Source organism: Fukomys damarensis, unplaced genomic scaffold (genome assembly GCF_012274545.1).
Source record: "Fukomys damarensis isolate Sample0158 unplaced genomic scaffold, DMR_v1.0_HiC HiC_scaffold_15, whole genome shotgun sequence".
NCBI classification, from domain to species: domain Eukaryota; kingdom Metazoa; phylum Chordata; class Mammalia; order Rodentia; family Bathyergidae; genus Fukomys; species Fukomys damarensis.
Window position 1 is genome coordinate 19324844 of NW_022900927.1, and position 27889 is coordinate 19352732.

Genomic DNA, 27889 nt, shown 5'->3' on the forward strand with positions numbered 1-27889 from the left:
GAGGAAGGGTGGGGTGGGTGGGGAGGGAGGGAGCAGGATTTCAGAGACTGGGCAGCCGGATGGGTTGTGCCTTCCCTCTGGGGAAGGAAGGGTCCTCAGGATGCTTGGGAAGGTCTTGTCCTGGGCCCTCCCACTATGCCAGGTAGTGTCCACTGGGGACTTGACACAGCCTCATCGCTGAAGAACTTTCCTAGCCCTCCTCCTGTGGTGTGTATGTGGTGGTAGTATGGGGGGAGGTCCCCAGCTCCTTGGAGCTGGCTTCAGGGAGCTGTGTGCCTAGGGGCGGGGTCTCTCGGTGAAAGAGGCCAGTGTCCGCCCCTGGCCATGGCCTGCCCCTATAGCTCTATATATAACTCCTGTCCTGAGGCTGGATGAATGGGGGTCTGTATGGGCAGGAGGCTGAGAGCCAAGAACAACAAGTGGGGGCCCAAGGGGTGGGGGACTGAGAGGCCAGAGGGAAGGCTCCCTTAAATAGAGGGACCTCAGCTGGAGCCTGCACCCATCCACTGACAGCCCCTCCACCTTCTTGCTGAAACTGAGGGGTTGCCCATCCTCAAGCCCAGGAGAGCCCATTTCACGGGAGCTCAGCTCCTCCATCTCCTTCCAGGTGACTTCATCTTGTCAGGCCTTGCCCCCTGCGGAGCTGGTGAGTGTGCCGGATGGGGCAGGGAAGGCAGGTAACCCCTGACTGGGGGTCCAAAGGTCTTGTGGCCTCATGGAGGGCCCCAGGAGGTTACCTAAAACTTTGTGCTATGGGTAGTGATCATCCAGGTCAGAAAAAAAAGAAACAGATGAGCCGTCCATCCCATCCCTCTGCTGTTCTTGCCCCGTAGGGACTTTCGCCCCTCTCCCAGGGGGTAGACAGACCTGCCCTCCCTATACCCGGAGGCCAGACTTGTCCTTGCCTGGCGCTAACCACTCCCCTTTTCTCTACCACCTCCCTCTAGCGGCGAAATACAGCCCCAGTAAGGCGCATAGAGCATCTGGTAAGGTGATGCTGGGGGCGCGGGGATGGGGGTGGGGGTGCGGGGAGGCAGGTGGCTCTGGGATTAGGTACTTAGGTTTCCTGAGGACATAAGAACTGTATAGGGCACTCCGGATAGGGAGCCTAGAATAGAGGCACTCAAAGAGAAGTTCAGTCACGGTCTCTCACCCACCAGGGATCCACCAAGTCCCTGAACCACTCAAAGCAGCGCAGCACTCTGCCCAGGTGAGTGAGGCGAGGCTGGCCCCGCGTGTCCCCTTTCCACCGGCCCCCCGCCTAGAGTGATACCTTCCCTCTGGACCCACCCACCCTCGGGTCTCAGCGAGTCTGGCCGCCGTCTAAGATAACCCTCCCATCACACTGGCCACCTCCCAGTGCTCTGTTCCTGCGTCCCCTACGGTCGCTTCGCCCCCTCCCCAGGAGTTTCAGTCTGGACCCACTCATGGAGCGGCGTTGGGACTTGGACCTCACCTACGTGACGGAACGCATCTTGGCCGCTGCCTTCCCGGCGCGGCCGGACGAGCAGCGACACCGGGGCCACCTGCGAGAGCTGGCTCACGTGCTACAATCCAAGCACCGGGACAAGTACCTGGTGAGGGGCGTGGCCGGCCGGAATCAGCCAATGAAAGGGCTGGGCTGTCTGCAGGTGGGAGAGGCTACTCACTGACGTCACCGAAGAGAAGAAAGACAGGGCCGGGGCGGGGCCGAAGTGCGGCAGGGAGCCGCGGAAGAGGGATCCTAGTCCGCAGTCTATGGTGCCAACACCTGGGCCATGCCTTAGTTACCTCCTTATCTCAGAGGACTCTTACGGAGGGTCCACCTCCAGCGTGTCTCGCTGTCTTGAGACCACTTTCAGCTAAAGCCCCCCCCTCTTCGTTTCAGCTCTTCAACCTTTCAGAGAAAAGGCATGACCTAAACCGCCTAAACCCCAAGGTAGGGAGCCCACCCAGCCACCAAACCAAACCGCCCTGGCCCAAGAGCACCCCAGGATCCTCTTTATTAATAGTAGCAGTTAGAGCCGGGCGTGGTGGCGCACGCCTGTAATCCCAGCACTCGGGAGGCTGAGGCAGGAGAATTACTGTGAGTTCAAGACCAGCCTGGGCTACATAGTTACGTTCCAGGTCAGTCTCAACTACATAGTGAGACCCTGTCTCAAAAAAACAACAAAAAAAGTAGCAGTTGGCATCCATTTCACTCTTAAGCACTCTTCTACATGACTCCTAAATTACTTGAAACAAAGCAAAACATGGGTGCAGTTATCAGCCCACTGTATATGTAAAGAAAGCCCTGGAGGAGGGGGATGTAGTTCAGTGGCGCTGCGCCTGCCTGGCAAGGGCAAGGTCCTGAGTTTGGTCCCTGGTACAGCTAAAAATAAAAATAAAAAGTAAACTAAATAAATAAATAGACCAGGGCCAGGGATGTAGCTCAGTGGTGCTGCCACCTGCCTCCCAAGAGCAAGGTCCTCAGTTCGATCCCCCCGTAAAAAAATATATATATAAATAAACAGACCAAAAACAAAAAAATACGTGTTTTTAAAATGTGGACAACTAGCAAGCCCCTGACCCTGCCCCAAACCCCTGCCTCTTGTCCCTTTTGCACCCCCACCCATCTCTCTCTGTTCATGCCCCGCTCCTTGCACCCATATGTCTGCAGGTCCAGGACTTCGGCTGGCCTGAACTGCATGCCCCACCTCTGGACAAACTGTGCTCCATCTGCAAAGCAATGGAGATGTGGCTCAGTGCTGATGCGCAGAATGTGGTTGTACTGTACTGCAAGGTGGGCTGGGGCCTCACGTCACAACTGGGAGCCCCTCAGCCTGCAGCCCCACAGCCTTTCCATCCCTGTTTCTTTCTCTCTCAGGGGAGCAAGGGCAAGCTCGGGGTCATCGTCTCTGCCTATATGCACTACAGCAAGATCTCTGCAGGGTGAGGCCCCGTCGACCAAGCTCTGCTTTCCCAGTGGCCGTCCTGAGCTCCTGTAGGAGCCTCTTCTGTGTTCAGAGAACACCTAACTGTAAATTTGGTGTCTTGCCTCCTTTTATGGCTTGTACTTCCCCATAGTCTCCAGCAGGTGCCTTGTATTAGTTTCCTAGGGCTGCCATAACAGAGCACCACAAACTGGGTGGTTTAAAATAATAGAATTCATGATGCTAGAGGCCAAAAGTCCCAGCACCAAGGTGTCAGCAGGGCCTTGCTTTCTCTGTGACTGTGGGTAGAACCTTTCCTTGCCTCTAGCTTCCAGTGCAGGCAGCAATCTTTGGTGCTCCTCAGCTTGCAGCTGTCTCACTCCAGCCTCTGCCTCTGTTGTGGTGCTCTCTCTCTGTGTCTTTTACACTTGATCTTAGCCAAAAGGCCAAGAAGCCATACCTCTTCTCTTCTTTCAGTAGTGGGGACTGAATCCAGGGCCTCGTGCATGCTAAGCAAGCACTCTACCACTGAGCCACACTCCCAGCCTCCTCTTCTCTTCTTGTAAGGACCAGTCAAATTGGATTAAGGGTCCAGCCTACTCCTGCATGACCTCATCTTAACTAATTACGTCTGTGAGACCCTATTTCCACATAAGGTCACATTCTGAGATACATATCTTTGTGGGGGGGACATAATTTGACCCATAACCTAGTTTCACTGCCCCATTTTTCAGATGAAGAAAGTAAAGTCCAGGGAACAATTGCCTGAAGCCCAACAACTAGTCAAGTGACTGTTTTGTGGTGCTTCTAGTTCTCCTATCACCACTCTGGGCTTCCTCCTTCCCTGCAACTTTGGGATGGGTTGCCAAGACAAAACTACCCATAAACCCCCAACCTGGCCCCACACTCCCCAGGGCCGACCAGGCACTGGCTACTCTCACCATGAGAAAATTCTGCGAGGACAAGGTGGCCACAGAACTGCAACCCTCTCAGCGGCGGTGAGTAGCTTGACCAGGGAGAAGATGAGTTCTCTCATTCATGCAGCACACTTTAACTGGGCCACTCCTACGTACCAGGCACTGCCCAGTGCTGAAAAGTCAGAACAATCCAGGTCCCTGCTCTCATGGAGCTTATATGTTAGAGTAGAAGGCAACAAGCCTGGGAATTAGTAGATCATTCTGAATAATGATAAATTCTGTGAAGCTAAGCCTGGTGCACTGGCTCATGTCTGTAATCCCAGCTACTTGGGAGGCTCAGGCAGAAAGATTACAAGTTCAAGCCTAGCCTGGGAAATTTAGTGAGACCCTGTCTCAAAATTAAAAAGTAAAAAGTGCTAGAAATGTAGCTCAGTGTTGGAATGCTTGCCTAGCATATACAACGTCCTTGGTTCAATCCGTGGTTGTGCTAAGTCTTGTGATAAAGGCAGACTTGTGGGCTAGGCAGGGCCTGCCAGTATAACGTGAAGCAAAGATCTAGGAGATCTAGCATTCCAGTTAGAGGGAATGCAAGTAAAAATAAAACCTTTAAGGCAACAAGAGAGATTGAGGTCAATGCAAGGAAGAACTTCCCAGTAAGTGGGAAGATGGGAGGAAAAGCTAAGAAGAGCAGGCCCTCGGAGCTCGAGCAGAGGGTATGGGTGATTGAAGTGACACAAGGAGCCCTCTAGAGGAAGGGGCTCAGGTTCTCCTGGATATTCTCCTACCAGGTATATCAGCTATTTCAGCGGGTTGCTGTCTGGCTCCATCCGGATGAACAGCAGCCCTCTCTTCCTACACTCTGTGCTTGTGCCCATGTTGCCAGCCTTTGAACCCAGCACAGGTGAGCCCACCTGAGAAGTACTCCGTAGGGGGAGGGTCCCTCCCACCCCTCCACTCAGTGCCCATCATACACCTTCTCCTCTGCCCCTCCAGGTTTCCAGCCCTTCCTCAAAATATACCAGTCCATGCAGCTCGTCTATACATCTGGAGTCTAGTGAGTCCTCTGCTCCCAAGATCCTGACCCTCCATGGCCAGGGCCTCCCTTCTTCAGCTCCCTGGATGTCTGCTTTTCGGCCCTCCCAGACCTGGGCTTCTGGCTCCACCCACTACACCTGAAAATTAATACCACTACCATAGAATCTATTTTAAGGCTGAGGCTCAGCTGACCATCTCTCCTGGAGGGTTCACTCTGATCCCTCAGCTACCTCCTGACAGCATAGCCTCTGCTGCCTCACCCAGCAGTTCTGACTTAGTTCTCTCTGCCCCACAGTCATATCGCAGGTCCTGGTCCCCAGCAGATCTGCATCAGCCTGGAACCAGCCCTACTTCTCAAAGGCGATGTTATGGTGAGAGGATCCTAGCAACAAGGGGAGCCCAGGAATGGGTGGCCGCATAGTCACCTGGCAACTCAATTCCAGGCAGACTGGAGAGGGAAAGGGGAATCTCTCAGATGGAGTGGTCACTTGGAGGTTAAGGCAGGGCAGAAGCTGTGACCAGGCAGTCCCCAGGGTAGAGGCACAGAACAGCAACATAGACATGAAGGCCTGACTGTCCAGGTCCATCCTCCGCCAGGTAACCTGCTATCACAAGGGCAGCCGGGGGACAGACCGGACTCTTGTGTTCCGAGTTCAGTTCCACACATGTACCATCCATGGACCACGGCTCACCTTCCCCAAGGACCAGCTGGACCAGGCCTGGGCAGGTGAGTGAACCCAGTGGTATGGAGGCTGGAGCTCTGTGAGGGTGGCCAGGTAGGTGGCAGCAGGTAGGAAAGGGTAGTGTGGGCAGGGTCTGACTCTCCACTGTCCCCTCCCCACAGATGAGAGGTTCCCCTTCCAGGCCTCTGTGGAGTTTGTCTTCTCCTCTAGCCCTGAGAAGATCAAAGGTAAGAGCGAGGACTTGGATGGGGGACTGTAAGTCGTACATCCCAGATCCCCAACCCCTTGGTGGCCCTTACAGGAAACACCTCACGGAATGACCCCTCGGTTTCTGTGGACTACAACACCACAGAGCCTGCCGTGCGCTGGGACTCCTATGAAAACTTCAGCCAACACCACGAAGACAGCGTAGACAGTATGTGGGGTGGCCCTGGGGCAGGTGGGAATGCAAGGCCATGGCAGGGATGGGAGCATACTCCCTCCTGAGAAAGAGCTCCCCTCCTGAGACAGCAGGGAGCTCCCACTGAGACCTCTAGGGCGGGCATCCCTGCTCAAACCGACCCCCTCTTCCCCACTCAGGCTCCTTGACCCACACTCGAGGACCCCTGGATGGTAGTCCTTATGCCCAGGTGCAACGGCCTCCCCGTCAGACTCCACCAGCTCCCTCTCCAGAGCCACCACCGCCCCCCATGCTCTCTGTCAGCAGTGACTCTGGCCACTCATCCACACTGACCACAGAGCCAGCTGCCGAATCACCTGGCCGGCCACCCCCAACAGCTGCTGAGCGGCTGGAGCTAGATCGCCTACTGGGAGGCTGTGGAGTGGCCAGTGGAAGCCGGGGAGCAGGGCGTGAGACAGCTATCCTAGACGACAATGAAGAACAGCCCTCTGTGGGTGGAGGCCCCCACCACGGGATGTATTCAGCTCATAGGCCTGGTCTCAACCGACATTGCTCCTGCCGCCAGGCCTACCGGGGACCCTGTGTCCCCAACGGGGGCTACTACCGGCCAGAGGGAACCCTCGAGAGGCAGCTGCTGCCCTACGGCGGCTATGAGGGTCCTCCCCAGGGCTATTCTGAGGCCTCTATGGAGAAGAGGCGCCTCTGCAGATCACTGTCTGAAGGGCCATACCCCTACCCACCTGAGCTGGCAAAGCCAGCCAATGGGGACTTTGGCTACCGTGCCCCAGGCTACCGAGAGGTGGTGATCCTGGAGGACCCTGGGGTGTCTGCCTTATGCTCATGCCCAGCCTGTGAGGAGAAGCTGGCACTACCCACAGCAGCCCTTTATGGACTGCGGCTGGGGAGGGAGGCTGGAGAGGGGTGGGCCAGTGAGGCTGGCAAGCCTCTCCTGCACCCAGTGCGGCCTGGGCATACACTGCCTCTCCTAGTGCCAGCCTATGGGCATCACCATGCCCCAGTGCCTGACTATAGCTGCCTGAAGCCACCTAAGGCAGCTGAGGAAGCACATGAAGGCTGCTCCTGTGCCTTGTGCCCTGAAAGCAGGTATGGGCATTCAGGGTACCCTGCCCTGGTGACCTATGGCTATGGAGGAGCAGTTCCCAGTTACTGCCCAGCATATGGCCGGGTACCTCACAGATGTGGATCTCCAGGTGAGGGCAGAGGGCATCCTAGCCCTGGTGCCCACTCACCACGGGCTGGCTCCATTTCCCCGGGCAGCCCATCCTACCCACAATCCAGGAAGCTGAGCTACGAGATCCCTGTGGAGGAAAGAGGGGACAAATACCCACTGGCTTCAGCAGGACCCTTGGCATCTACAGGTGAGGGTCACTGGAAGGGACATACCTAAGGGAGAGGAAGATTCTAGAAGGTCATAGGGAAGCCAAGAAAGAAGGTACAGTGTACGAAATACTCAGCCAGATACAAAAGCCAGTTCCTGCTTACTGTCCCTCCTCTTCCTTCACCACAGAGTCACCTGAGCCACTGTCCTGGAAGGAGGGTCCCAGTGGGCACAGCGCACTGCCTCGGTCTCCCCGAGATGCACAGTGCAGCGCCTCTTCAGAGTTGTCTGGTCCCTCCACGCCCCTGCACACCAGCAGCCCGGTCCAGGGCAAGGAGAGGTACACACAGGGCCTGGGCTAAGCTGCCTCTTCTGTGTCCAAGCAGGCAGTGCTGGGGTAGGGCGTCCAAGCAAGGCTCTGCTGACCATTTGTCCTTTCACCTTGCAGCACCCGACAACAGGATACCAGGTCTCCCACCTTGGCACCCACTCAGAGACTGAGTCCCAGTGAGGCCTTGGCCCCTGTTTTACAGGGAGGCCCTGAAAAGGCTCCTGAGCAGCCAATGAGAAGTACCCTTGAGCCTCGGGGCCCCGGCCCCTTCTCACCCTCTTCTCCCAGCTCACCCAAGGATTGGCCTCAGGAAAGGAGCCCAGGGTGCCATTCAGACAGTGCTAGTCCTCGGGTCCCTGTGCCCACCACGCTGCCTGGCCTTCGCCATGCCCCCTGGAAGGGGCCTCGAGGCCCCCCAGACAGCCCAGATGGGTCCCCCCTCACCCCTGTGCCTACCCAGATGCCTTGGCTCGTGGCCAGCCCAGAGCCACCTCCAAGCTCACCCACACCTGCCTTTCCCCTGGCCACATCCTATGACACTAATGGCCCATCTCAGCCTCCACTTCCTGAAAAACGCCACCTGCCTGGGCCTGGGCAACAGCCAGGATCCTGGGGCATAGAGCAGTCACCACCACCAGCCAGAGGCACTAGTCACCATGTCACTTTTGCACCACTGCTTCCAGATAATGCCACCCAACACCCAGGTATGAAGCCTTGAGAGAGGATGGGGCAACCCTGACAGAACCCATTCTCTCAGGGGGGAACTGGGGACTGGGGAATTCTGGGACCTGAATTCACCCCTTCCTGTCTTAGAGCCCCCTACACAAGAGAGCCAAAACAATGTCAAGTTTGTCCAGGATACATCCAAATTTTGGTACAAGCCACACCTGTCCCGTGACCAAGGTAAGAAGCCAGCTTGCTCCCATCCTGTCCCAACTTCCAGGGCTTCTGTCTTGGCTTGTAAATCCAATGCTAGTTGAAGACCTTGGCTCCTCCTGTCTCAGCTTGTTTACCTTGGCCAAATCTCTCAAAAGCAGGTGATTCTGGGCTTTGGGCCAAAGAAAGTTAGACTTAACATTGTCAAAGCTCCTGTGAACTCTAAAGTTCTGTCCCTGGCCAGGCGTGGCAGTACATGCTTGTAATCCCAGCATTCAGGAGTTTGAGGCAGGAGGATCACAAGTTTGACGCCAGCCTAGACAATGTAGCATGACTCTGTAATAAACAAATAAATAAAACAATGATCAAGTTCTGTCTCCAGACTCCTCCCACCCTTACAGCCATCAGGGCCAGAGAGGCCCAGAAGCTTGTTAGCAGAGGTCTACATGGGGCTCAGCTAGCCGCTGTGCCAACTTCTCTTGCCTCCGATCCCTCTCCACCACCCTACAGCCATTGCCCTGCTGAAGAACAAGGACCCTGGAGCCTTCCTGATCAGAGACAGTCATTCATTCCAAGGAGCTTATGGGCTGGCCCTCAAGGTGGCTACACCTCCACCCAGTGTCCAGCCCTGGAAAGGTACAGGATGCCCAAGCCTAAGGGAGGCAGGAGGAGATGGGAAGTTACAGAGGCAAGATAGTGGGGGGAAGTGGGGCATGACACTTTGGAGAGGCAGGAAGACTTCTACTACTCAGAACAGTCCCATCAAGGGAGAAACTAAAGAACCTAGGATCTGGTAAAGCCTTACTCTCCTCTCTCCTCCCCTCAGGGGACCCCTTGGAACAGCTAGTCCGCCATTTCCTCATTGAGACTGGGCCTAAAGGAGTGAAGATCAAAGGCTGTCCCAGTGAGCCCTACTTTGGTGAGAACCCTGGGCATGGGGAAGATTCCACCAGACTGGCTGTGGGAGAAGCCAAAGGGATGTAGGAGAGTGGAAGGGAACACTGGAGGTATCCAGGACTTTTCTCACCTCCTCTCCCACAGGCAGCCTGTCCGCCTTGGTCTCTCAGCACTCCATCTCCCCCATCTCCCTGCCCTGCTGCCTGTGCATTCCCAATAAAGGTGGGTAATTTGTCTTGCTCACCTCTCCCCACCCCTCCAGCCAAGGCAGAATCCAGAGAGCCTGGCTCCAAACTTTCCCTTAACAGAGGGAGATCTCTAGCTCCTAGGGAATGCTTTCTTCTTTCTCACCTTCCTTGTTGACCTTCATTTTCCCCAGACCCTCTGGAAGAGGCCCCAGAGGCTCCAGTGCCCAGCAACATGAGCACAGCAGCAGACCTCTTGCGTCAAGGTGCAGGTAGAGGCATTCTGACATCACTGACTAGGGAAAAGTGCCAAGAGCTGATGCAGGTGGGGGGCAACTGGGAGCCCACAGGCCCATGCTCCCTCACTGACCACTTCCTGGCCCTCTAGCCTGCAGTGTGCTCTATCTGACCTCAGTGGAGACAGAGTCATTGACAGGCCCCCAAGCCGTGGCCAAGGCCAGCTCTGCAGCTCTGAGCTGTAGCCCTCGCCCAACACCAGCTGTGATCCACTTCAAGGTCTCAGCCCAGGGGATTACACTAACAGATAAGCAAAGAAAGTGAGTCTGGGCGCCTACCCTGAGGAACCAGTGAGGCTTTTGGGAGCCTGGGTTTCTGAGTGTGAGCTTTCTACCCATCCTGCCTCCTCACAGGCTCTTCTTCCGCCGCCATTACCCGGTGAGCAGTATCACCTTCTCTAGCACTGACCCTCAGGACCACAGGTAAGCCTCCCTCCAATCTTCCCCCAGCCCATCCTGCCAGGCCCTGCTCACCTCCCTTAGTAGTAACCGTGGCTAGGCTGCCCTTCCTCAGTCTTTCTCCTTTTGCAGATGGACCAATCCAGATGGCACCACCTCCAAGTATGCTTCCCCCATGAGCCCAGCCCTTCCCTCCCAGGGCCCCGACACCTCCATCTTCCTCAGCCCATCTTCCTCAGCCCCGGCATGAGTCAACCTAGCCATGGACAGTCAGTCCCCAGTGAAAGGATGCAAAGACCCCACCCTGTCTTGGCTTTGTTTCTCTAGGATCTTTGGTTTTGTGGCCAAGAAGCCAGGAAGCCCCTGGGAGAATGTGTGCCACCTCTTTGCTGAGCTTGACCCAGATCAACCTGCAGGCGCCATTGTCACCTTCATCACCAAAGTTCTCCTGGGCCAGAGAAAATAAAGGAAGGCCACAAGCTCTGAGCCAAGTCGACAATGCACTCTTCTCAGCACCCCGCAGCCCTCACTTCCCCTGGCCTGGACCCAGGAGCCCCGAAGCCAGCACCTTCCCTGAAGAGAAGGGAGCGAGCATCGACCTGGGCCATTGCTCTTCCCCCACCCGGCCTGCTAAGCTAAGTGGATGGGCCCATGAGATGATCTGGCATGTGAGCAGATGGCAGAGATGGGCATGTGATGGGTGAGGAGGCATCAGCAGTTAAGCCCCGCAGGGGGGTCAGGACACTTGGAGAGCATCACACCTGCAGGGGAACTGGGCCCTGTCAGCTCCACCCAGCTGCAGGTCCCAGCACGGCAGAGAGAGGGGAGAGGTAGGGGAGCAAGTCACTCCCTCCTCTACCTCCCTTCTGAGCAGAGATCAGTGGGACCACAAGGAAAGGGGGAAAAAAAAGAGAGTCTATTTTTGTCTAATAAAGAGTTTCTATAAACTTTTGTTGGAGTTGAGAACTTATGCATAGGTCAAAACCTCCATTGCCCAAGAGCATCCCTAGGCTTCTTGGAAGCATCCCAGCCCACAGAACATGTATCCTCCATCCCTGCCCTAACAGTGTCCACAGCTGGAACAAGCTGCCCTCAGCTGCCCCTTACCCTCTGGCTCTGGTCCTGGCACTGGCCCCCAAACAGGAAAGGATTCCCATCCTGGCCATATTGATAAATATGCAAACTCTGTCTTTATTGGCATATAAACATCTCTCATCTGTACACAACGTTTCATACATCATAGTGCAGGGCCTGAAGGGACAGCCACGGGGGCCCCCAACAGCACCACGGCACACCCATGTTCCCCATGGCTCTACCCACTCTGTGCAAACCGAGGCCAACAGCTCCTGCTCCCTCTTCTTCCCAGCAGAAGTCACTGTTACAGGGACAGCTCAAGGGTCAAGGGGTACAAGAAGAAGGGAGTCTATGTAAGTGCTAACATCAAACACTGAAGCAAACAGGGAACTGGCACAAGCAGCAAGCTGGAGTGCAGGGTGGGCAAAGATGGGGCAGGAAAAGGGGAGCAAGGGGCCAAGCTGCCCCTCTGGGCCAGCTCACCACAGCATAAGAAATGCCCCAGAGCCTCGGCATTACCCCAGGGAGTTAGGGACAACAGTGCCATGGCTGGACAGAGACAGGAGCAAAGGAAGGCCCCAGTCTCACGCCACCTCATAGCCACAGCCCTCCCTTTGCACACACACTGGGCAGCCACCGTTGGGGGGTTGGGGGAGACAGAGACACTCTCTGTGGGATGATGGTGCCAGACTGGGTGGGGGTGAGTGGAGCCAGCTCTCAAGGGAAAGAATAGAGACCCTGAAGGGGTGGGGCAGCAGCCAGTAAAAGAGAAACATGGGCCAAGGGCGGCCCCCTAGCCCAGCCAGGGGGGAAGACAGCAGCAACTGGTTCACACGATGAACAAAAGAGAGTTCAGGGGAAATACTGTGGTAAGGAGGGGACAGGGATGACTCTCCTCTAGCCTCTGCAAAGCTCATGCCCAAATAGCAGCTGGGGGTGGGAGGGCTCACTCCTCTCCACTTACATGGGGCCAGTGAAACAAAGGGGCATCCAGGCACCCATGGCAAAGCAAGGGAGACCCACCAATATATCATCACCATTCTTTGGGTCCATTCCTGTCCAACCAGGGACTCAGGCGCAGGAGCTGATGATAAAGGTGGCACCAGGTCAGAAAGGTAGAGTTTGATGGGGCCTGGGCTGCTAGGGGCAGTGATCATGCATCCTCCAAGACCTGCTGGGTAAGCAATCCTGGGGGAAGCCAGGAACTGGGCACCTGGCCCTGCAGAGGGAGAAGGGGAGGTTCTAGAGGGGAAGCCCCTAGCCGCTCAAGGGATGCAGGTCTACTTTGACTTTCTCCCCACAGCTCAGCATTCCAATGGTGGGGAAGAAGCCTCCAGAAGGTACAACAGCATCCTTCTTCCCAATGATCTTGCCGTTCCGGGTGAAAAAAACCTGGAGATGGAGGCAAGAAGAATGGAGCAGGCTCTGGCCTCTCCTCTGAGGATGCTGGTTACACAGGCCAGAAGCCCCTCACCCCCACCCCCCAGCTTGAGAAGATACTTAGAGTGATATGGAAAGTGACCACAAGAGGGAGACTTGAGCCTGAAAAACAGCCTCCCACCAGACCCTGCCCTTGCCTGCCCTGGCCCAGAGTCCTGCTCCTACTAGCTGCCAGCCCCCACCCACCTAGAAGCCCTAGAACAAGCCCCATCATCTGCTTACTCACCACCACCTTCTTGCCCTCATGCTCCTGTTCTATCTCTTCCCCATCTTCTTCCTCCTCCTCTTCTTCCTCTTCCTCTTCCCCTTCCTGGTGCAGGTACATGACATTCCGGACATTCCGGACAGCCCGGGCCGTTGGGGACAGGATCACTGTGTCACAACTGTCATCACTGTCCCCTAGAAAACCAGAGACCTGAGTTCTTGTGGTGGCCCCCACTCTATGCCCCTGAGCAGCCTAACTGCTCCCAGACCCCACTCACCCTCACTGTCCAGGATATAGTCTCGGGGGAACATGATTCCGCAGCCCATAATGTCCCCTTTGTAACAACGTGGCCCAAAGGGGTCCCCCACACCACTGCCATGAAAGATCTTCCCGTCATCTGTAGGAGGGAGGGGAGAGAACACTTGAAGGAGAGCTGACAATGTAACCCCAAAGTGGGGAGACAGATGTGGGAAGGGGGCACCAGAATAAAAAAGGGGAAGGACAATTCCCATCAGCCCAAGGGAAAACTGGCCAGAAGAAAGATGTGGCGGAGTATGCAAGGGAGGCGAGAAGGAGGAGAGGGGTGATACCATGAGCCAAAGCTCAGTCCTCATCTCAAAAAAGCTCTAAAGGAAACAAAGCAGACCAAGATAAGAAAATGACAAATCTCCAAATCTGCAGGAAAGGGCATACAGGGATCCAACTCAGAGGCCTGGAATGACCAGTTTGGACCCAGTTCTCCCACCCCTGTCCTGCTCCCCTGATTTTCAAGGCTGGGAGGAAAACAAAGATGAGGAAAAAGCCCAAGAAACCTGGAAAGGGGAAAGAAGATGCCATTTATGAGGGATCAGCAAAATGGTCTGTCTCTTCCTTTTGCTACAACTCGTTTTCATGAGGCAGCCATCTACTCACCTGCATGATAAGCCACAGACCCTCTGCTCCAGCCAGGGTGCCTGTTTTTGGGATAATCCTGTACCAAGAAGAAAAAAAAGAAAATCTATAGGACCACATACAAAAAAAGAAGATTAGTCAGGTGTAGTAGTGCATTACAATCCAGCCCTTGGGAGCTGAGGCTGAGACAGGAGGATCACAAGTTCAAGGCCAGCCAAGTCTACAAAAAGCCCATTCGAGGTTGGCCTGGACTACACAATGAGACCACCTCAACAAAACAAAACAAAAAGACAGGCAATGGGGAATAATGGTATATACCTATCATCCCAGCACTAGGGAGACTGAAGCAGAAAGATGGCAAGTTTAAGGCCAGCCTGGGTCATTTAGTGAGATCCTGTCTTAAAATAAAAAATAAAAGGGCTGGGGATGTAGCTCAGTGGTAGAGCACCCCTGGGTTTGATCCTTAGTACCCCCACACACACACATACATCTGAATCTGTGATCTTTTGGAACAGACAGCTGTATATGAGCCTCTCACATCTTGAGGGGACTGGAGTGATAGAAGCAGGGAAGGTGAGGAAGGTGCTTCATCTTTGAAGACCAGGGCTGCAGGCAGCCCTGAGCACACCCAGACCTTGGTGTGTGGTATGGTGTCTTGGGTCACACGTACAGCATATTATATATACAGCTATTTTCTGTCTTAGCCTCAGAGCCTCTACAGATAGTGTCCATACTCTGGGTTCCCCAGGAGCTTCCTGGCCGCATCCCTATAGCCCCTGAGCTGAGTAGCTCTGCAGCAAAAGAATCCAGCACTCATGCTCACCTTTCGGGCCAGGCCCAAGGCAATGTAGCATTTCTCTCCAGGGTCCACAATCTCTACCTCGAAGTAGTGACTGCGGGTACTCAGCGGGTGCCGGGCCTGGGCCAGTCCCACATCCACAATGCTCTTGCCTTTGCCCAAGTACTCCAGCAGCTGTGGGGGAAGAGCCAGGTGGGGTGAGGAGCAGGCTAACACCAGCATGGAAACCTGGTCCCAAGGCAGTCTGGGCATCAGTTTTCCTGGCCAAAAGGGAAAGGATTCTAGAGGCACAATATGGCTTAAAATTCAAGGCAGGCATGGAAGAACAGGAATATGGTGAGGACACAAATTTGGCAGCACGATCTAAAACAGCCCCTTGCTAGATGCCTCCTTGCCTTCCTACTGAATCAAGACACCCATCTGCTCTTTGGGAGACATGGGAAAGCAGCAAATGGGAGACATGGGAAAGCAGCAAAATGGCACACCGATCCTGACAGCAGAGAGTGCCGGGAACAGCACCAGGGTCTCCAGGCAAGGCATCCCTTTTCTGATGAGCCCACTGCGTACTCTGCTAGCAAAGGGAAGAAGAGAAGTGAAGACTAGGCTGCAAGGAAACCAGACTACCTTCTCAGGGGCTTCATGAGGACCGGCAAATGCAGAAGTCAGGTGCCAACCCGACATCTGGGGGAAAGAAATAAATGAGCTCAGAAACTTATCTGCCTCAGATGGGACTGATATAATTCCTCAATGCCTGTTTTACTTGGCTGTGAACCGAACTGTTCATCACTGGGTCAGGAGTTGTTAAGAGGTGCCCAAGAACCCAGAACAGTCACCTCTACCACTCACTTAATGTGGGGGGAGAGGTCAAGATGAAGACTTCCCTGATCCCAGCCCCTGGCTGCTCTTTCAGTCTGGAGCAGGTGTGTGGAGCTAGGAAAGAGGAGATGACTGATGCATTCTCAGGGCTCTTCAGCTCATAATGGTCCTGCCTGGGCAAGATGGGGCAGCAAACCCCAATCTGGGAGGATTTATTTATCAGTTGTCATGGTAATCATGGGCTATGACTCAATCCTATCACCTTTTTCCCCCACCCTCAGCATCACCTGGGATTCCTTAATCCCCTTTTAATTATCCTAACTGCCCCTCAAGACTTTCTCCTACCCTCCCACTCCTGAAGAGCTGCAAGTCATGCTCCCTGGGGACCTCTTCCACTGATCCCTGGCAAGCTTGGGGCACTGGCCTCTCCCACCCTCCTCAGGACTCCTGCCTGAACAGGAAAGGAATTACACTTGCCAACACCAGCATGGAGTCCTCTGTGTATCTCCAGCAGAGGTTGGTCCTGCCTGCTCATCACCAAAAGAAAGGGGCTTGCCCTGCTCAGCTCTGCTTCCCCATGAAGTCCATCTTCCCTTCATTTCCAAAAAGAGGTGGGGGCAGGTGGTGGGGGTGCCAGAGGGGCACAGGAGGTCAACTAAGTCCATGGTCAGCCCCACTCTGTTTGCACTTTGTCCCTGGCCCTCAGTGAGCTCCATCAGCCTGGACTCCTGCTCATCTTCCCAGCCGGAAGGGAGGGGTGTGGCTTGGTGCAGATTAGCTCAGTTACACTCCACCCAGCCCAAGCAGCCCCTTGCCCATCCTCTCCACCCAGCATTGCAGAACTGGGTGGGGGATCCCACAGCTGCCCTTGACCCATACCGTCCAACTGGCCTCAGTGTAGGAAACACAGTGTTTTCCAGTCCTACAGCCAAAAGGCAGCTGATCCAGATTCCGATACTTAGGAAAAAACCGAAGGCAGCAGCTATAGTTTTATCTATAATAGGGTGGGCATGCTTCCTAAGGCTAAAAGCCAGGACGACCTGCACTGACCTGGAACTCCAAAACCCATTCTACCCACACCCAAAGAGCGCTCAGGCCCACTGCTGACACCCTGGATGACTGGGCCTCTGTGCAAGGTGCATTCCTTTGGAGTGGATCTACTCTCCCCTGGGGAGAAGCCACAGAAATCACCTGCTTGCTCTACATCCTAGGTGAGCCCTCTGGTGCCTTCTCAGGACACTGAGAAGGTGGAGCAGGTTTAGCCTCCCTGGCAAATCGTTCCTTGAGCACAGCCAATTCCTACCCTCTTTCAACTACTTATGTAAGCTTTATGGCCTGAGTTGCTAGGATCTTGATGCTGGTCCCTCAATCTGTGATCAGATACCTCTTAGTTTTATTTTTTGGTGGGAGGGTGGGGCAGGGATTTAGCTCAGTGGTGCCACTGCCTGCCTCATACCCACAAGGTCCCGAGTTTGAGCCCCAGTACCACCAAAAGAAAAATAGTTTTTTGTTTGTTTGTTTGATTTTTTGAGACAGGGTCTCACTATGTAGTTGAGACTGACCTGGAACTCACTATGTAGCCCAGGCTGGTCTCAAATTCACAGTGATCCTCCTGCCTCAGCCTACGGAGCACTGGGATTACAGGCGTGCGCCACCACGCCTGGCTAAAAACAGTTTTTTTGAAAGACAATCCAAAAGAGTCTACAGCCATACCACCTGAATGTACCCAATCTCTGTCTGATCTCGAAAACTCAGCAGGGTCAGGCCTGGTTAGTACTTGGATGGGAGACAATCCAAAAGATATAGATTCAAATTATAATTCTTATTACTTAGTAACTAATAACTCGAGCAAATTACATTTACCTCATTAAAGCTCAGTTTCTTCATCAGTAAAATAGGGTAGTATTGCTTGTATCTCCAAAAACAAGTGAAAGGCTAAAAGGAAGTGAGTGCTACATGCTTGGCATGGGATCTACAACCCACTAGGTGGTTAATACACATTCTGCCTCTCTCTAAATCAAAAAATAGGGGAGGGCTGGAGATTTAGATCGGGGTGCCGCACCTGCCTCAAGTGCAAGGTCCTGAGTTCAATCCCCAATACAGAAAAAAAAATAATAATAATATTAAGGATGACCCAGAAACTGCCAATTACAAAGGAATCTCTCTTATCAGGCTCTAACTCTTACTTACAATGACTCAGTCTAACAAGGACAGATAAACCCTTCCCATTACTCTGTCAAAGTTGCACATGCACAAACAAACACACACACACACACACACACACACACACACACACACACACATACACACAGCCCAATAAACAAGAACATCCCCCCTGCATTGTCTGGTGGAGGCAGAAGGAACCTTCTCGTTGGGGCCCTCAAGTAGCCCCACCTTCTCTCATCAGTGGACTCAGATACCAGGAAGCAGAGACTGTACATCAGAAGGCAGAGCCTCCACACTCCACACCCTCCCTCACCTCTCCTCCCTGTGGTACCTACCTACCTCCTCTTGCCAGCAGAGACCCTAATCCCTTTTGACAGGAGCCAGGGAGGGCTTAGTGCCAGAGGGCCAGAAACAACTGAAATAGGAACGAAGTTTATGCTCCTCACAGGCCAGCTCAGGCCTCAACATGGTCTCCTGGGTTGGGTCTGAGGAGGACCCACAGGAGGGTGGGGCCTCATTCACCTCCTTTTGTGTACCAAAGCTGCTGCCAGTCGCTAAGGAGTTGTCAGAGGAGCTTCAACTGGGAACAAAGTCAGAATGAGTCTAATCCCCCAGCTGTACCTACAACCCCCACCCTTTACACAATGACCTCACTTTGCAAGGCCTAGGGCAGTAGCAATGCTTCAACATCCTCAGAGCATTGTGTGTGTGTGTGTGTGTGTGTGTGTGTGTGTGTGTGTGTGTGTGTGTGTTTTACTAGGGATTGAATCAGGGCTTCACATGTTAGGCAAGTGTTCTGCCATTAACAGCGATCCCTAGCTCAAGAGGAGACTTTTTTGTTTATTTGGCACTGGGGATCAAACTCAGGTCCTTGTGCTTGCCCCCAGGCAGCAGAACCACTGAGCTAAATCCCCACCTCAAGAGGAGAGACTCTTTAGGAGGAGAAACTAAGGCCATAGAAGGCATGGAGAAAAATTCACTTAAGAGCCACATCTGTCTGTATACAGAGATTCGAATTAAGTAAATGTGACTACTTTTCTTCTTGATAATGACAATGAAATTTGAATCCAGTACTTTTGCACTGAACTACATCCCTAGCCCATTTTATTTTATTTATTGTATATATGTATGCATTCATATTTGCTTAGTTTTTTGAAACAGTCTTGCTATGTAGTTCAGACTAGCCTTGAACTCGTGCACCTCCATGCCCAGCTTATTTTTAATTTTGAGACAGGGCCTTGCTAAATTGCTCAGGCAGGTCTTGAACTTGTGATCCTCTTGTTTCAGCTTCCCAAGTGCTGGGATTGCAAGTATGCACTGCTGCACCTGGGTCTTATGGCTAAATATTAACAACTGCATCTAGGGAGAAGGCATAAGGGTGCTCATTGTATGTTTGTGATTTTTTTACAATGAAATGCTGGAGGAAGGAAAAAAAGTGCCAGAAATAGGGCCTGGGGTTTTAGCTCAGTGGTTCTGACATCTACTTTGCAAGTGAAAGGTTCGATCCCTGGTGCCAAAACAAACAAACAAACAAAAAGCAAGAGCCAGAAATTGAAAATTGTTCTTCCTTATGCAGGTGACAATAGTGAATAGGAAAGGAAAGGATCATTGAGAGAAAGGGATGGGAGGGAAAGAACCTAAGTGAGTCAAGTAAACTCATCTAGAAGGGTCTTGGTTAAATACACTAGACCAGGGAATTCCAGAGGAATGGGACTTTAAATGTAGGAACTCCAGATTCATTTCAGGAGGAAGGGAGTGGGAAGATAGACTAACCACTGAGAAGTGGGCGTGGGGAGAATGACAAGCACATACAGATGCCCTTGGCTTACCATGGGTGACAACCCAATAAATCCACCATGAGCTGACTATCCAAGTGTCACCTGGGCAGATATCATGTCAACCAGTCCTTTCTTGCGGGGAGGGGTACTGGGGATTGAACTCAGGACCTTGCCCTTGCCAGGCAGGTGCAGAGCTACTGAGCTATAATCCCAGTCAATTCTTATATTGAATGAATTTGATAAAATTGTCATTTTTATATTTCCTATTATATTATTAAAAAATTAATTTAAAAATACGCAATTATTAGTCCTCTTGTAATTAACTAATTGGACTGATAAGTGGCTAAGTAAAAAATGCATTTAGTAAGCCAAGTGGGATGATGCACCCTTATAATCCTAGCAATTAGGCTGAGGCAGGATGATTGCTGCAAGTTCAAGGTCAGCCTGGGCAACACAATGAGTTCAAGGCCAGTTTGAATTACATACTACATGAAAAAAAAAATAATGCATTTATAATATCTAACCTACCAAACACAATAGCTTGGCAAGACTGTACTGTACAGTATTAGTTGTTCCCCCTATGACTGGGCTGTCATTTGCTAACTCTGCCCAGGACTGAAAGAAAATGTTGTACTACTATCTCTAGTTCAGGAAAAGTTCAAATTTCAGTCTGGCTTCTATCGAATGCACACAGCTTTCATGTAATCATAGTTGGCAATTCGTAAGTCAAATTACCATAAGCCAAGGACTATCAGTATTAATGGAAAAAGCAGTTTACATGGGTCAGAGAAATATATGGGCCTCCTCTGGCTGCTAACAAGCTATTGAACAAGTCTCTTTACTTTTCTCTGAGATTGTTTTTTCATCAACAGCAGATGCAGAGGGCATCTGAAAATGTGGGGGCAGAGTGAGGGGATTAGCAGCATCTTGTGTTTGGAGGCCAAGAATGCCAAATGTACCGTACATCAAAGAACTATCCCACTAAAATGCCAACAACCTCTTGGTGAGAAATCCTGCCTAGCTTAGATCCAAGGACCTCTCAAACCTCCTTGGTACTAGGTCCTCTGCTGACTGAGAACACTGTCCTGGCCAAGAGAAATAGGCTGCAACAGCACCAGGGAACCTGGGTCCACCCCTCTCTGCCACTCAGAGAGGAATACAAAAAACAGAAAGTCCAAAGGGAGAAACAACTCTGCTAGATAGTTTTAGAAAAAAGGCATAGAAATGGCCCATATGACCTCTTCCAGGTGCCTCCGGACTGACATAGCTCTGACTGCTAGGCAAGCAATACAGTTTATGAGAAAGGACAAGAGAGGACAGGCCGGCGGGGAGGGGCAAGGCCATGAACGAAATCAGGTAGGTCACCTCACTTGAAAGAGGGACAGCTAGCAACCTAGAAGGGACACATCCCCTGACAGTCTCAGGTCCAAGTCAGCCCCACAGGAGCAAGTGCTCAGGAGCAATAGTCCCACTTCACCAGCTGTCCTGAGAGTGAGCCAAACTCAACAGTTTATGTCTAAGAAAGAAAAAATTTGTAAATGAGTGGCCAGAGGGTGCTGGGGGAAGGGTGGAGAGGAAGGAAGGCTATTTATAAATGTCTCCAGGATTCTGCATCAATTAGAAAAGATGTCTGGGAGGAGCTGGGAGCAGAGTGCGGACAGGTCCAGGCAGGGAAAGGATGCCAGGAAAAAACTCCTGAGGGGAGGTCAGAAATGAGACCTGGAACAGCGCCCTGGCTGGGACCAAATTTAACTCCATAGATGTTGTGAAAATAACAGTAGATAGGGAAAAGAAAAGAACAAGAGCACAGTCAAGAAGTACATATCTGAGACCTCCTGGCTCACAGCCATGGCTTGGACCTTAGGGCTGGAATGGGTGCATCACATCGGAAGCAGCAGGAGGGCACACTTGCTGTCATTCTCCCTGAGCTCAACTTACCCTGAACTCTACAAGGGGAAGGACTCCCTCCTAATCCACTCCCACCCCCCACTGCTTCTGTTTTGCCATCAAATGCTGATTTGAAAACAGCCTGGGTTAGGGTGGGAAGGCCAGAGGGTGGAGAAAAAAGCCAGGCTAGGAGCAAGGGGGCAGCAGTGGGACAATTCCAAGTGGGGAGCCTGAGCAGCCCACCAGAGGTCAGGGCCAGACCGGACTCAGTGTCCAGGCATTCCCAACACAGCACAAAGCACAGAATCAACAGGAGGACGGCCTCTCTCCAGGTCTATGTGCTTCTAAAAGCCAAGGAGAGCCAGGAGTAATGGTGCATGCCTATAATCCCAGCCCTTGGGAGGCTGAGGCAGGAGGATCACTGCAAGGTCAAAGCCAGCCTGGGCTACATAGAGAGTTCAGGGCCAGCCTGGACCCTGCCCTAAAAACAAAACAAAACACTAAAACAACAACAAAAAAAAATCCCAGGAAGAAACTAAATAGGTCTCGGTAGAAAATAGAGAAAGCAAGCTTCAGAGCCTCAAGGATTCTTCCTGATTCTTCATCTGTCCCCTTCTCATCCTCTGTAAGATTCAAAGGGAAGACAAGGGAAGCTTACTCAAGAAAGATCTCCAAGAACCTTCCCCTGAACATGTGGGGTCTCTGACCACACCTGCCCCACAGCACTGTAAATAGAAAGCCCAGGCCAGCTGAGCTGAGATCAAGACAGAGGGATATACAGGCATTCTGCTTTCAAGCAACCCCCAGCCTCTTGAAGGCAGGGTGGGGGTAGCAGAGCATACCAGATACTGAAGGAGCCCAAACAAAACAAAAGAGAGGTTCCATTCATTCTAAGAGTCAACAGCCAACCTGACTTCTCAAATGAAGGGAAGCCAAGAAAGGGAATCAGTATTAAAGAAAACAGAGATGTGATCAGATGTGATGGTGCCTGCCTTTAATTGAGTTCTCTGGGAGGCTGAGGCAAGAGGACCTGGGTTTGAGCCCAGCCTGGGCATTTAGTAACTTAGTGACACTGTTTAAAAATTTTTAAAAAGCAGGAGATATAGCTCAGTGCAGAGGCCCTGGGCTTAATCCCCAATATGAGAGAGAGAAAGAGAGAGAGAGAGAGAGAGAAAGAGAGAGAGAGAGCACAAATATGGACTCTAATTATCACATCAAGGCCTCAGGCTAGCCCACCAAAACTCCATTTCCCAGAACCCCACTAAAGGAACTGTCCTTCCTTGCCATGGGAAGCAATTTAGATCTGCCTCGTATGCCCACAGCATTTGGCCCAGCCCACTTCACCTCCAGTCTACCACCCACTGCCCCTTACTTACAGTACCACAGACTCTGACATCGTGCAGACGGCCCCATTCATCCTCGTAGCTGTCTACCATCATGACACTGTCGTCCTCACGACCCAACTCAGCATTGAGGTGCAGTCGCACCTCCTCACCCAGGGAGTGCATGCCAACTGCTGGGAACAGCCCATCTGGGGACATGGGCATGATGGTGGAGCCCACCTGTGTGGAGGGACAGAGGGACGTCGCCACTTGGCTCACTTTTCCACAGCTTATGTAATTCTCACAAGGGTACTTTCAAGATGATGCAGCCAATAATTATCATACATACACTGACATTTAAAAAAAAAAGGCACAAAAAGTTGAAAACTTTGCTAAGCACTCCTGGCTGAGCCAGGTATCAGTGAGAAGCCAGACACAAGTTCCCAGACTTGCTGCCAAGTGCTTTCAGGATATGTGGGTCTGTGCTGAAGCAGGGAAGTAAGGCAGCACAGATGCTGAGAGAGCAGGAGCTTACAGCCAACGCTTGAGAAAAGCAGTTTTCCCAGGGTAAGCAAAGGAGTTAGTATAGGAGAAAGCTATTTTCCATTTGCTCTTGTCCTTTCTCTTCACCTCTACTAATCTCCCTCTGAACAGGAAAGGGAAGAAGTAAAAGGATACTCAGAAAGAACATATTCTTACCAGTATTCAAATCAAAACTCATAAAGGCCTTCTACCTTATATACCCATGCTGTAATATTTTCTTCTTCTTCTTTTTTAATTTTTTTTTTCTGCTTAAAACATTCCCCCATGGGCCAGGGATTTAGCTCATAAGCGCAAGGTCCCAAGTTCAATCCCCGGTACAAAAAAAAAAAGTCCCCCAAATCTCCCAGTTCTGGTCCCCACAGTTTCTGCTCATTTTTCACTGGCTACACTAACTTGCCCTCTAGACCCATCATCTGGGTCATGCTCCAGCTACTCCAGGCAGGAAAAATGTCTTATCCTACATGCAGGGGACCTCAGATGAATCTGAGACTGAACTGAAGGAGATGGGGATTAAATGCATGGGCCCCTGGTCAAGCCCCAGCCAGCAGATCCTTCTGAGTCATTCTTACAATCCTTGGGCACCTTCAAGCGACTCAATCCACCAAAGATTTCCCACTCACCCGCTTCCCGTTTTTGGTGAAGAAAATCTGGGCAGTCTGCACATCAAAGGATACAGGCTCAATGCCACAGCCAATCCGGTCCCCAGAGTTGCATTTTGACCCAAACTGGCGGCCCTTGGCTCGGCCATTGTACAGCCTATGGAGAAATGGCAGACACACAGAATCACAACTGCCTTCCTGCTTCTCCCCAGGACCTCCTCAGCTGCTGCCATCACACTAGATGTCCTACATGAGCTCTACCCTCACCCCAGTCTGCACACTTGCAAGGGTAGTCACTAGTCTTACCCTGATCAGAAAGTTCTATGGAAATAGTCAGGACAGGTGAAGGAGTGGGGAAAGCCATGTTGAAACATATCTACAATTTCCAAATCCATTGGAAAGGGGTCAGTTCCACAAGGGCCACTCACTTGCCATCATCAGCATGGTAGGCGACAGAGTCCGGCAACCAGCCAGGCTGGTGATCCAAACTGTAGTACTGAGGGACCAGCCCCACAGCAATGGTGCCCCGGACACCACTGTCCACAATAGACACCTGGAGGGAAGAGAAAAAACACAGTTAGCAGGGATGGGAAATGGAATGCATTCTGGGAGTAGGGAGGGGGAATTAGTGATCAAAGGTGGCTGAGTCTCAGAGAGACAAAGGAGAGAGAAATCACAGACAGGACCCTCAGAGGAAGAACTGGGGAGAGCAGGGGGCCTACTTTACTATGAGTACTTGACAATTATGTTCAAGCTTTGGAAATAGGAGACAGAGCAGACACTAGGCTTGGGTGAGGGGGCAGGAAAGCATGTGGATAAGAATCTGGAATATGTGGCAAAGTCCACTTATGTAAGGGGCAAAAGAGTAGAAGCAGTGGGTGACAGGACTCCACAACACCTATCTTCAGATCAGTGTACATGCTACCCTGTACCTTTTCTAGTCAAGAGGACAAAAGGGAAATTAAAAGGATTGGGTATGATGAACCTAGGAAAGGAGTTCCTTGAAGCTTAATGCTCTTACCCTTGATCTCACCCTCTGCTCTGCCCACCCACAGCCTGATCACCTCAAAATAATTGCTGTCCTTGGTCAAGGGTCGGGAAGCCACGTAGCAGCCAACTTCACCAGAGTTTCCATGGTAACTGAAAGAAGAATGAGGGGGGAATTCCATTAGCCCCCCAGCCCAGGCTTGGAAGGAAGACCTGGACATCCCAACCCCCACTCTGCAAGGACCATTGCAGAAAAACGCATCTGGCCACACTTCAGAACAGCTGCACACGAGATACGCAAGGTCACTCACCCCTCCCACTACCTCCAGTCAGGGTCCAACCCACACTACACCAGTGCAAGCCAATACAAGCCTGGCTTCTTTAGCTTCCAGGGAAAGGAATTCAGAGACTTCCTCAGGGTCCCTATTCCCAGTCTCATAACCCTGTCTAACCTCAGTCCCTCATGCTGCAGCTTCAGCCCTTGTCTTTGGCTCTTCCTTCAGTGGAGCTAGAAGACAATTGTCTTCTCTGTCCTCTGTACCAAAGCCCTTCACAGACTGGAAAAGTTAATTACTCAGTCCCCACTCCTCCGGCTACCCAGTGCTACTTCCTTCCCCCTTCTGTAGAAGAGTTAGGCTCGGGAGTCAGGGAAAGGGTTCAAAACAGAAGAGAAAACAAACACACATACCAAAGGGTTGGGAAGACACTGGAGGTGGTGGGCAGGGTGCACTACAGAATGGTCATTTCCCCCAGAAGAAGCCCACTACCTCTGAAATTCTATGCAGTTTTATTTTATTTACTTTTTTTGTTTGTGTATGTGGGGAAGTGCTGGGGATGGAACCCAAGATCTTTCATATACTAGGTAATCGCTCTATCAGTGAAATATACTCCCAGCCCCGGCCCACTACTTTTGAAATAGCGACTGTTCACTGAACCCAGTCACTGAGACATGGGCAAAAGGGGATTCAGACACCCCACACACCTAGTGGTCTTCTCCACAAAGAACCTGAAGAACTCTTGATACCCTGGCAGCCTCCTACACCTGACACAGACATTTCCAGTACCTAATCAAGACAGGCCCTTGCTGGGTGGGTTCTTTTCTTGCGAAACCAAAACAGAGTGACCCAGTGACATAAGCAAGAGAGGAATACATACTGCTCCACTCAAAAAGGCCTCCAAGGTCAAGAGCATTCTCCCCACTACTGAAGTGTAAACAATCCCCTTCCTCTGATAAAAAGCCCCCTTTCACTTCTAAGATCTGGAACAGAAAGGAAAATGTAAAACCATTCCCCTAAACGCACCTCAAAGTATCTCCATCTACAAGGATGTGTTTGAACCTCTCCTGATATCGGAAAGCCCGGACCTCTCGAATCTCCCGAATCCGTCGGCGCCAATTCAGAAACCGGTAGTGCAGGTTGAGGTCATCCATCTTGTTCATGAGAACAAACCTGCAAAGGGAAGAAGCGACTGAGGAAGAAGCAGGGCTCTGAGCAAAGCACCTCAACCTGCTCAACCTTAAACTTGGAGAGGGCACTAGGCTTGAGGTTAGTTGCCCCCACAGACCTCAATAATATCCCGTTTTCAATCCTTTCATTCAACAAACATTTACTGAGCTCCTACTGTGTGTACTATCCAACAAAATGGACGGGATTCCTACAGTCACAGGGTTTCTACTCTAGGGAACAAGACAAACAATAGCCATGACAATGTCAGTCAGTAGAGGAAAAAGCAAGGTGATGTGACAAACAGGGTGACAGAAAGGATAGTCTCTTTGAGGAGACAACATTTGAGTTAAAAAGAGCAGAGCATGTGACAATACAAAAAAAGAGCACAGGTCGTTCAGTGGAAGGAAGCTGGTGTTGTAAAGAAGGAAAGAGAGGCCAGGGCACCTGGTGTGTAGGGAAAGTGGGTGAGAATGAACAAGATGAGAAGGCAGGAGCCAGACTGAAGCCCCTATAGACCATGGGAAGGAGTTTAGATTTGTTCTAAGTGTGGTGGGAAACCTCTAGGGAGTTTTAAGAAAGAAATGACACGATTTTAAAGTTTATCAGCTCTTAAAGCTCATTCAGGCTGCTGATTGCTGCAGATGAGATGGCATCCACTGAGTGGTAGAGAAGGAGACAAGTAGGATCATGCAGCTATTTGAACTCCACATAGCAACATATGAATGAATGAATGAACGAATGAATTCTTCCTAGGTGCCCAAAGTGAGAGAAAAAAGGTGAAGTAGTCTTCTTTTCCCATCCTCTGTGTTTAGTTAACCTAGGCTAGGCTGGGTTCCATCCCAATGCCCTACCATTCTTCTACAACCCATCTCGCGGCCGGCCCAAAAGACTACACACCTGTGGAGCAGCCCTAGGGGTCCCCTTCTGGGTCCCAGGCCAGGGTTTGACCCCAGGGACATGCTGTCGCCCGAGACCTAGGGGAATCTGGTTGCCCAGAACCCGACAGCCACGGCACGAGCGAATGGCAGTCGCGCCACTTCGGCCTGGTCACTCACGAGACTCGGAAGCGACGTGGCCTGAACCTGTCACTGTGACAACGCCTGGTCTCCCCAGGCCCTGCACTAGGCGAAGGTGCACCGAGGTTCGCCAAGGGAGACCAGACACTAGAGCGCAAGGCCCCGCCCCGGAGTCCGAAGCCCCCGCCCCTGAGCCCAGAGCCCCCGCCCAGGACCCCTGCCTGGGGCTTCGGGGAGAACTGAGGCCTCCGGGACCCCGCCCCCTGATCCCCGCCTACCGGGGCCGCCGCGTCCTCCTCATCCATAGGCCTCTCAGCTCTTCTCACAAGCTCTTCGGCCACCGCCAACACACACATCCGGGTCCCCGCCCTTCCTAGGCGCCGCGAGGCCCGCCCCGCCCCAACCACTCTGGCCAATCCGCAGTGGTCTCTGACGACGGGCACCTGCAACAGCCAATAGTATGGCGGAGGCAGAGTGATGGGTGCGTCCAGATGAGCCGGGTACCTAGCGCTTGGCCGGGTCTGATAAACCCGGGAGCTATGAGGGTGGGGGCGGAGGTGCTGTGGTGGCGCGAACGCCGAGCTGAATACCCTGCGCGATCAGAGGCGGTCGAGGGGCGGCTTCTGCGTGGGGCGGGGCGCCGCGTTCCTACAGGCGTTCCATTTCCTGCGT

At 52.3% G+C, this 27889-nt stretch overlaps 2 protein-coding genes and 1 long non-coding RNA gene across 13 annotated transcripts in view; 1 reads left to right on the forward strand and 2 right to left on the reverse strand.

The window, feature by feature from the left end:
* LOC104851903 overlaps positions 1–1533 on the reverse strand; it is a 21550-nt gene extending 20017 nt beyond the window's left edge. For 2 of the 3 annotated variants that reach the window (XR_004517261.1, XR_002024877.2), the window contains exon 1: positions 1457–1533. This is a non-coding gene — a long non-coding RNA (uncharacterized LOC104851903). The remainder of the gene's footprint in view (positions 1–1456) is intronic. The other variant, XR_004517263.1, reaches the window with a different exon arrangement.
* Tns2 (tensin 2) overlaps positions 1–10740 on the forward strand; it is an 18614-nt gene extending 7874 nt beyond the window's left edge. For 3 of the 7 annotated variants that reach the window (XM_033763645.1, XM_010609277.1, XM_019205275.2), the window contains 26 exons: positions 608–646; positions 948–986; positions 1161–1210; positions 1361–1577; positions 1868–1918; positions 2639–2761; positions 2846–2910; positions 3806–3889; positions 4597–4709; positions 4802–4862; positions 5139–5214; positions 5441–5570; positions 5688–5753; positions 5828–5941; positions 6106–7305; positions 7455–7605; positions 7714–8300; positions 8410–8499; positions 8983–9108; positions 9299–9391; positions 9514–9591; positions 9749–9826; positions 9943–10111; positions 10205–10273; positions 10382–10411; positions 10577–10740. In XM_033763645.1, coding sequence (XP_033619536.1) covers positions 608–646; positions 948–986; positions 1161–1210; positions 1361–1577; positions 1868–1918; positions 2639–2761; positions 2846–2910; positions 3806–3889; positions 4597–4709; positions 4802–4862; positions 5139–5214; positions 5441–5570; positions 5688–5753; positions 5828–5941; positions 6106–7305; positions 7455–7605; positions 7714–8300; positions 8410–8499; positions 8983–9108; positions 9299–9391; positions 9514–9591; positions 9749–9826; positions 9943–10111; positions 10205–10273; positions 10382–10411; positions 10577–10715 — 4038 coding nt within the window. In that variant the 3' untranslated portion in view covers positions 10716–10740. The other 4 variants (XM_010609278.1, XM_019205276.2, XM_010609280.3 and 1 more) reach the window with 3 other exon arrangements.
* On the reverse strand, positions 8496–27602 carry Spryd3 (SPRY domain containing 3). 3 transcript variants are annotated; one of them, XM_033763647.1, is made up of 11 exons: positions 27496–27602; positions 26058–26204; positions 24834–24909; positions 24198–24322; positions 23791–23926; positions 22682–22867; positions 14683–14832; positions 13881–13938; positions 13246–13365; positions 12990–13162; positions 8496–8808 (listed from the first exon to the last, which is right to left on the reverse strand). In XM_033763647.1, exons 1-11 carry the CDS (start codon positions 27516–27518, stop codon positions 8770–8772), a joined length of 1233 nt encoding a protein of 410 aa, XP_033619538.1. In that variant the 5' UTR covers positions 27519–27602; the 3' UTR covers positions 8496–8769. The 3 variants fall into 3 exon arrangements, with proteins under 3 accessions (XP_033619538.1, XP_033619537.1, XP_010607575.1); XM_010609273.3 differs by lacking the exon at positions 8496–8808 and adding an exon at positions 12490–12715 and having other exon boundaries at positions 27496–27601; XM_033763646.1 differs by lacking the exons at positions 8496–8808; positions 22682–22867 and adding an exon at positions 12135–12714 and having other exon boundaries at positions 12988–13162; positions 27496–27601.
* Between the last annotated feature and the right edge of the window lie 287 nt (positions 27603–27889).

Bases quoted from the DNA above. Each gene is read 5' to 3' on its own strand.
- Spryd3 (XM_010609273.3), bottom strand. From the start codon at position 27,518: ATGAGGAGGACGCGGCGGCCCCG. The intron at 24,323-24,833 runs GTGATCAGGCTG...TCTTCCCTCCAG, and splicing joins AGGACAGCAATTATTTTGAG to GTGTCTATTGTGGACAGTGG. The intron at 13,366-13,880 runs GTGAGTAGATGG...TCCCTCCTACAG, and splicing joins GTCTGTGGCTTATCATGCAG to ATGACGGGAAGATCTTTCAT.